Source organism: Gregarina niphandrodes (assembly GCF_000223845.1).
Source record: "Gregarina niphandrodes unplaced genomic scaffold scaffold00055, whole genome shotgun sequence".
NCBI classification, from domain to species: domain Eukaryota; phylum Apicomplexa; class Conoidasida; order Eugregarinorida; family Gregarinidae; genus Gregarina; species Gregarina niphandrodes.
In genome coordinates this window covers 43,858-51,603 of record NW_011645822.1, presented here as the reverse complement: position 1 = coordinate 51,603, position 7,746 = coordinate 43,858, and the positions used below count along the sequence as shown (strand labels likewise).

The window sequence follows — 7,746 nt, the reverse complement described above, 5'->3', positions numbered from 1 at the left end:
CCCCCTCCCCGCGCCCAGCAGCATTCCGCAACAATAGCCGCTCTGTAGTCGCCCCGTTCCAGACTGTTCAAACGGCTGTGAGAGAGTATTACAAGGGCAAGGCCACTTACCCCAAGAATCAAACGGGAACGATTTCAGAGCTGCTTTGGCTTCTTGGAGCCCTAAATAACAACGATGAGTAAGCACACACCTCCCAACGCGAAGTGGTCCCAACCGAAGTGGTCCCAACCAAAGTGGTCCCAATCGAAGTGGTCCCAATCGAAGTGGTGTGTGCGCATACGTGCTGAGTATACCCCCACGCGGCCATCATATGTGCTGTAGTATGAAAATTCGTTCTGCATCGATGTGGCGTGTGCCGCTGGAGTGTTTAATATCACCGCTAGGACTGCTGCAGTCGTTCGTTCACAACTCAATAACGCCATGTAGTCATCGTAGTTAGTTAGCTAGCTAGAACCCACGATAATAGGTCCTAGGGATGTGTTTATCGACCTATCACCCCATTATGGGAACACCCCATTATGGGAACACGTGTGTGCTTGCCAAAAATTAGTTATTTAAAACACTAGCTCTTATGCCACACATAACCCTCATAACGCTGGTAGCCTAAACGTTTGATGAGTTCGTAGTGACTCATTGGCCCTTGCGACCCTGCCTTGTAATATTCTGGTTTTATCTTCTCCGTTTGAATTTTGTTCAGGAGCGGGTCAAATATCCGCCACGCTTCCAATAACTCATCGGTACGCACAAAACTAGCCAGAACAGTTGCGTGAAGTGTGAAAGTGTGAAAGTGTGAAGTGTGCATGAAGTGAAGTGTGCATGAAGTGAAGTGTGCATGTGGTGTGCTTGGGAGGGTGTTACTTTTTCTTATCTCCGTTGATTACATCAAGGAGGAGTCGTTCGTAGGCGTCATTGATTCTATTCACATGAAGTCTATCGAGAATGCTGAGGTCGAGCTCAGTTTCGACCAAGTCATCTTGAGTGCCCAGGCCAGGTCGTTTGCTTAAGCACTTCATGTAGATGGCATCATCAGGTTGGATGCGAAGGACGAGTTCATTGCAGGGAGTATTTTCGAAGAGGTGGTTTCGAGGGGGATGGAATTGTACTCTGATTTCTGCAGTCTGCTTTTCCAGAGCTTTGCCTGCCTTCAAAATAAAAGGCACTCCAGACCACCGTTCATTATTCACCCAAAGAACTGTAGTTACAAAAGTAGGACATAAGCTATCGGGAGGGACCGTTGGATCATCGAGATAACCTGGCATGTCGTCGCCCGCTGTGTACTGACCAAGGACTGTATCTTCCAGCTTCGTAGGTGGAACAGCTCGCAAAAGTTTTACTTTCTCATCGCGCACGTGTTCGTCGCGTAATGTTACTGGTGTTTCCATTGCTACCAAAGACAGAATCTGGATCAGATGATTCTGTACAACATCTCGAATGACACCAAAACTATCAAAATATCCACCACGACCCATGGTACCAATCTTCTCCTTGAAGGTAATGCGAACGCAATTAATATGATGCCGATTCCACAATGGGGCTATAAAACTATTGGCAAACCTCAGAACGAAAAGATTCAGAACCATTTCCTTACCTAGATAATGGTCAATCCGGTAGACTTCCTCCTCTCTCGTATACTTTTGCAAATTCGACGACATTTCCAAAGCACTATCGTAATCATGACCGAACGGCTTCTCTACCACCACACGCGTCCAGTCAGCCCGAGCACTCGGCCGCGTGACTGTCGGACTCTTTGCCGGTGCCGGACTACCCCCATGCCCACTCGACCGAGGTTGAGAATTAGCCGAGATCGGACTATCACCACGGCCTTCCGCACCACGGCCTTCCGCACCACGGCCTTCCGCACCACGGTCTTCCGCACCACGGTCTTCCGCACCACGGTCTTCCGCACCACGGTCTTCCGCACCACGGTCTTCCGCACCACGGTCTTCCGCACCGAGGCCTTCCGCAGTAAGTTCCGAATCAAGGGTGGTATCACGACTCATACATAATTCGCTTCTCCAACAGTTCTCCCGGAAGGCTTCTACTGCTGGTATGAATTGATTAGGGGGTAATGCCAAATACAAAATTAATCTTTTGGTTGTAAAAGGACTCTCGATTTCCTTAAGTCTTAAATTTAGCTTGGCTGCAGACTCCGGGTCATCATAACTTTGACATTGATGGTACTCTATCCTCTCCATGAATTCTTTGACATGACGATCTTCTGCCTCATTGCCCAATATGTCCTTATTCAGCAACAAAATTTTTTGCCCAATTTTGCTCCATAACTTGCCTTCGTCCATCCGAGATCTCGCATACGCATGGATCCTGGTGTTCGGTGGTAGGTGACCACTCAAGTGCAAACTATATAGAGCAGGGAATGTCTTTTTCTGAGCAAGGTCACCTGAAGCTCCAAGGATTACAATATTCAGCACACCGTCAACTCCAGCCCACTCCTCCCTTAAGCAAACGACCTGGTCTCTATCTATCGGAGGATAGCATATGCAAACACAACTACCTGATCGAACCATCTGAACTAACGGTTGTTCTTTAACTCCTTCTTCAAGTGTATTAGCATCCACAATCGCGCCAGTGGGGCTAGCTGGCGCAACTTCCTTACAGGTCTTTTGCATCACAACCCGTTTGTAGGCATTTACTTCTGGAGTACCATGTAAGAAAAATAACTTTGTTCTAGCGCTTACGATCAAATGCAAAGGTATTGTGATGCGTGAATTAGAAGATGATGTTCGGGTAGATGTAGCGTATAAGCTTGGGTCGTATGCCTTCTGTCTCATCTCGGTGGTTAACGGAGGGAACCAAGCACCTACATTGCCATCCATTCCTAATTCTAGAACCACGGCAGTAGGCCTTGAAAATTGAAATATGCCATGCAGACGTCTGTCATACGCCTCAATACAATCCGCAAGAGTAAGGGACGTATCAGGGTGTATGAAATTTGCCAAAGGAATAGGACTACCCGGTTTCAGCAGAGTTCTCAGAATGAGACGAACGTTAGACTCTTTGCCCTGTGTCTGGCGTTTTTCTGGTTGCTTCGGCAGGTCAAACTCTTTCGGTTCCACCCTTAATGGGGCCGATGTAGGCTGTGGTGTCGCGACCGGATCCATACACAAAGAATCCGTCGACGGGTACTTTTCGTCGACAAGAAACAAAACTAGCCGTGTCCAGTCTACAGTCGCATCCCGGATCATCATGTCGTAACATCGATCATACACCTTTTCCTGAGTAACACCACCTGACAATCCAATGATGGCATACTTCCCTGTCCATAATGTGTCCGTTTCAGACACACATATCACTTGCTTGATGGTCTTTAACAAACTCATAGCGGCCCGATCCTCGAAGTCATCATCCTCGTACACATTCAGGTACACTGGCTCATCTATCACCTCGTACGCACTGTGCTCCATTTCTGGCTCTATTAGTACACACACTATTACAGTACGTGACAATTACAGTACGTGACAATTGCAGTACGTGACAATTACAGTACGTGACAATTAATGTTAGTAAAAGCTGTGACAAGCAGTGAGTGAATGAATGTCCCAATCAAACCTCTTCAGTACTTTCTTCTTAGGTCTTCTTCTTGAATCCTTTTTTGAACCGAAAACGAACTCCCGATTATGAATAAAAGAATTATTAACCAGACGTACGTGAAGGAATGGGATGGCAGCAAGGCAAAGAGAATCGCATGAAGGTTGGAAAACGGCTGAGACCTAAGACATGGAGCACGAGGCGAATGGGAACTCGGAGACGATTAGGAGCATGGCGACAACAGAATGACTCCGAACCCATGTATGTTGACTTGCATGGCGAATCACACCGTGTACCATCTGCTTATAAGATAGCACAATACGAGAAACGTTTGCTAGAGGCACACGGTATCCGGGATTTAGAGCAATTCAACGAAACTTTTATTTCAACGATATACAAGCATGATGAACAAGGGTCTATACGACCGGATGTATTGAATCAAATGCCCATAAATATCTTTCGGAAATATCGTGATATCGATGGGATAAACTCATTCTACGACTGGCAACTGAAGGCATTAAATAGTACCGCCACTAATCTACTTTGTTGTGTGTCGACAAGCGGAGGGAAAAGCGTAGTTGCAGAGCTGTTGATGATACATGAATTACTCATACACGGACGAAATGGATTCTATGTGCTGCCTCAAATTTCATTGTGTAATGAGAAGTTCAAAAGTCTCACAAAAAAGTTTAAGGATATTATTACTATTACTCCATTATATGGGGGGGGGTCTAACTCGAAGTCGTGGAATACTAAGTCAGACGTCACCGTTACCACACCAGAAAAATGTAATAACATCATTAACAAGCTGCTTTCTCAACATCCCATAATTCCCTATGACAAGTAATGAGGGATACATACATTCAACTATCTACACTATTCGCACACACTGTTCGCACACACTATTCGCACACATTGTTCGCACACACTGTTCGCACACATTGTTCGCACACATTGTTCGCACACGCGAATTTTTCCCGTTGAGGGACATTATATCTATGGTAGTTTGAGCCAGGATCTACCTTCTGCCGTTCAGGAAGATATTAACGGTTGTGCAAGGTATTTCGGACATAATTCTCCTCTTCTCGATCTGTTGGGAGTTTTCATAATAGATGAAGCGCATCTGATATCTGAAGCATCAAGAGGTCCCGCAGTCGAGAATCTCTTGGCAAAATTAAGATTAATACAAACCGTCCAAGTTAAGTTAGGAAAGAGACCGACGAAGATTATATGCTTGTCAGGTACACTAGCAGATCCAGACAGGTTCGCAAGTATGCTCGGTGTGAGTATGGAAGGCGAAAGTATGCTCGTCGGTGCTACAGTCAAGACAGGGAGCAAATCAAATGTAGCAAATCAGGTGGAGCAAGTTATGTCCGGGTCCATTGACGAGCCGCTCTCCATTAACGAGGCGCTCTCGGAAGACGGTACCGGCCGAATTTCGTGTGATGTTGTTGTGGTGAATGATCGACCCCGGGAGTTAAAGTTCATTGCCATCAAGACATGGCTGAAGACCATGGTTGATATGAAGGGGGAGCATGTCTTATGTAATATAAACGGTCTTCGTATTGGTGAAAACTCGAAGCAGTCACGACCGGATGATGGAACAGTGGATCAAGACTCCTCCTCACCTTGGTACGGAGCGATAGAACAAAAGGATTTGGAATTAGTTGGTCTATTATGTTACCAGAGTCTTAAAGAGCGGAAGGGCTTGTTGATCTTTTGTCCGACTAAAGCCTGGACTGTAAGCTTGTGTCGAAAATTAATTTCTTCAATCAAGGCTTGGAGGATCATAGATAAAACTGATTGTACCAATCTGGATGATCTTATGCATCCGGATAATGATGCTGGTGGTCATAGCTTAGTAGATAGGTTTCAAGATAGCAATAATTCCTTAAAAGAAGCGGTTAGGTATCGAATGGCTTATCACAACAGTGACGTTTTATGGTGTGAACGACAGGAGATTGAAAGAGCTTTTTCCCGGAAAGAGATATTAGTGATTTGTTGTACCACAACTTTAGCAATGGGTGTAAACCTACCTGTCCATCGTGTGTGCATCCGTTCAATACAACGAATGACATGGGAGACTTTTCACCAGATTAGTGGAAGAGCTGGACGTTCCAAATCTGTTGAAGGCGAAGTCTACGTGTGCTGTGAGAATCCTGCGGAGTATAAACAAGTTCAACAATGGCTGGAACCGAAGAATGCCTCATCACGTCCATCTCGCTCTTCAGGTTTGCCGATACGCTTGAAGATCGCATCATTGAAGAACGAACCAATTTTACTCCCAGAACGAAACGTAACCGACCTAGCAAAGTTCATAATGGAATTATTCGCCATAAACATCACATGGTCTATGCCCCGTCTACTCTCGGCACTACGGTCTAACTCCTTTTATTATAAAGAGATAGATGCCGGTACTGTCATTCATATCATAGCATTTCTTGTTAGTATGCGATTCCTCGATTTAACATCTGTAACATTCGACTGGTCCCAAGGCTGGTACCAATCACTACGCTTAAGCCCCCTCTACTTGTCTGTATTCTTCAACCAGGATCTCAACATGTATAAAATCTTTCACAAGGAAATGCTACTATTCAAGGAACTGTGGTCGTGCACACCTCAGCAATGCAAGGAGCTGTTATCATGTTCAATACGGCTGGGAAAGGTTCAACACATTTATCAACGTCCCCGTGGGGCGTGCCCAAAAAACCAGAGGACAAATACCGTGAGCCAAAACGTTACGGGCTCAAGTGATATCACCGATACCACCCCTGCTGAGCCAACTGTAATGGGCAGGTATCTGCTTATAATGAAGGATGCACTGACAACGAATCATTCATCAGGCAAGCTTGTGGAAGACAATTTGATGGAAGACAATTTGATGGAAGACAAGCAAGTGGGTAATAAACAGATGATTTATGTGACACCATTAGGTAATAGTTGTGTAAGATCTCCGATCTCATTCGAGTTGATGATGGACACAGTTTGTCTATTGAACAAATTTCTGAGAATCGGCATCCCATTAAACGATCGAGCATGTTTGCTGGGGCTGTGCGTGAACCCCGAGCTGTTATACTACAATAAATTAGTAGATTTGAACATAAAACAAATCGGGATCAATTCTTTAATAATCGACCTATACGATTTGTCAGAATCTCAGAGCACTGATGGAGGAGGTGCTGTTGGAGGAGGTGTGGTTGGAGGAGGTGTGGTTGGAGGAGGTACTGTTGGAGGAGGTGCTGTTGGAGGAGGTGCTGTTGGAGGAGGTGCTGTTGGAGGAGGAGATGATAATGAAAAGAGAGTGGGTGACCGTTTAAGACGTTGTATAGAGTTGTTGGTAAATGGTACTGTAAAGTTGCCTGAATTAAAGCAATTTTATTCTGCAGTTATTATGGATAATGTGAGTTTGATGGAGTTTAAATATTTTGTACATTATCGTAACCTGTATAGGTACATAGGTATGACTTTATTATACGATGTGATTGAGTATGAATTACCGATAGAAATTGTTGGACAAAAATATGGAGTTGATAGAACTGTGTTGATAGCGTTAGAACATCAAGTACACATTATAGCTTCGGCATTAGCTATTTTGTTGGATGATCTAAATTTGGGTTCCCTGTCTATCATCTTTTCGGAGATTCAAAGAGCTACAAAATACTTTCCACAAGAAGATTCTTTAACAGAAGAAGATCGACATGCTATTCATCAACTTCAGGCGCTAGATATCTTGAAAGGAACCAGGGGAACTCATTTATATTTGAATGGATTTTTAACTATTCAGCAAATTAGTGAGAGTGATATTGATGATCTTGCAGCTTGTATTAATAAACTCCTACCTGTTAGTAATGAATCAATTAATAGGCTAATCATTTCAGACACTGCTAAAACGATCGCTACTCATATAAAATTATGCGCAATTAATCATATACCCATATCTACTAAATTCGTGACACAGGAGGAGAAGGATTCCAGTACTGAATTATCAAGTGATGACTCTTTATAATAATGGTCGTACCTCATAATGGGTTGAAATCATTTGCTTATCCCATAATGGGTTGAAACCACTATATTTGTATCTTAGTTCAAACTGATCGATATTGTGTTTGGCGGCTAATGTAAATGCTTGGCGGCTAATGCTTGTACTCTAGCTTCGAGTGCTGGGGAGTAAAAAGGAGAATTAAACTCATAAAAGGGATT

The 7,746-nt window shown here is 44.2% G+C and overlaps 2 protein-coding genes across 2 annotated transcripts; one reads left to right on the top strand and one right to left on the bottom strand.

The window, feature by feature from the left end:
• Positions 1-562: 562 nt before the first annotated feature.
• On the bottom strand, positions 563-3,422 carry GNI_168540 (glucose-6-phosphate 1-dehydrogenase; the record flags this gene model as incomplete). The annotated part of the gene is made up of 2 exons (XM_011134942.1): positions 563-749; positions 859-3,422. The coding sequence occupies 2 exons, from the start codon at positions 3,420-3,422 to the stop codon at positions 563-565; spliced, it is 2,751 nt and encodes a 916-aa protein (XP_011133244.1).
• A 251-nt stretch (positions 3,423-3,673) lies between these two features.
• GNI_168530 (DEAD/DEAH box helicase) lies at positions 3,674-7,552 on the top strand (the record flags this gene model as incomplete). The annotated part of the gene is made up of 2 exons (XM_011134941.1): positions 3,674-4,389; positions 4,552-7,552. 2 exons carry the CDS (start codon positions 3,674-3,676, stop codon positions 7,550-7,552), a joined length of 3,717 nt encoding a protein of 1,238 aa, XP_011133243.1.
• Between the last annotated feature and the right edge of the window lie 194 nt (positions 7,553-7,746).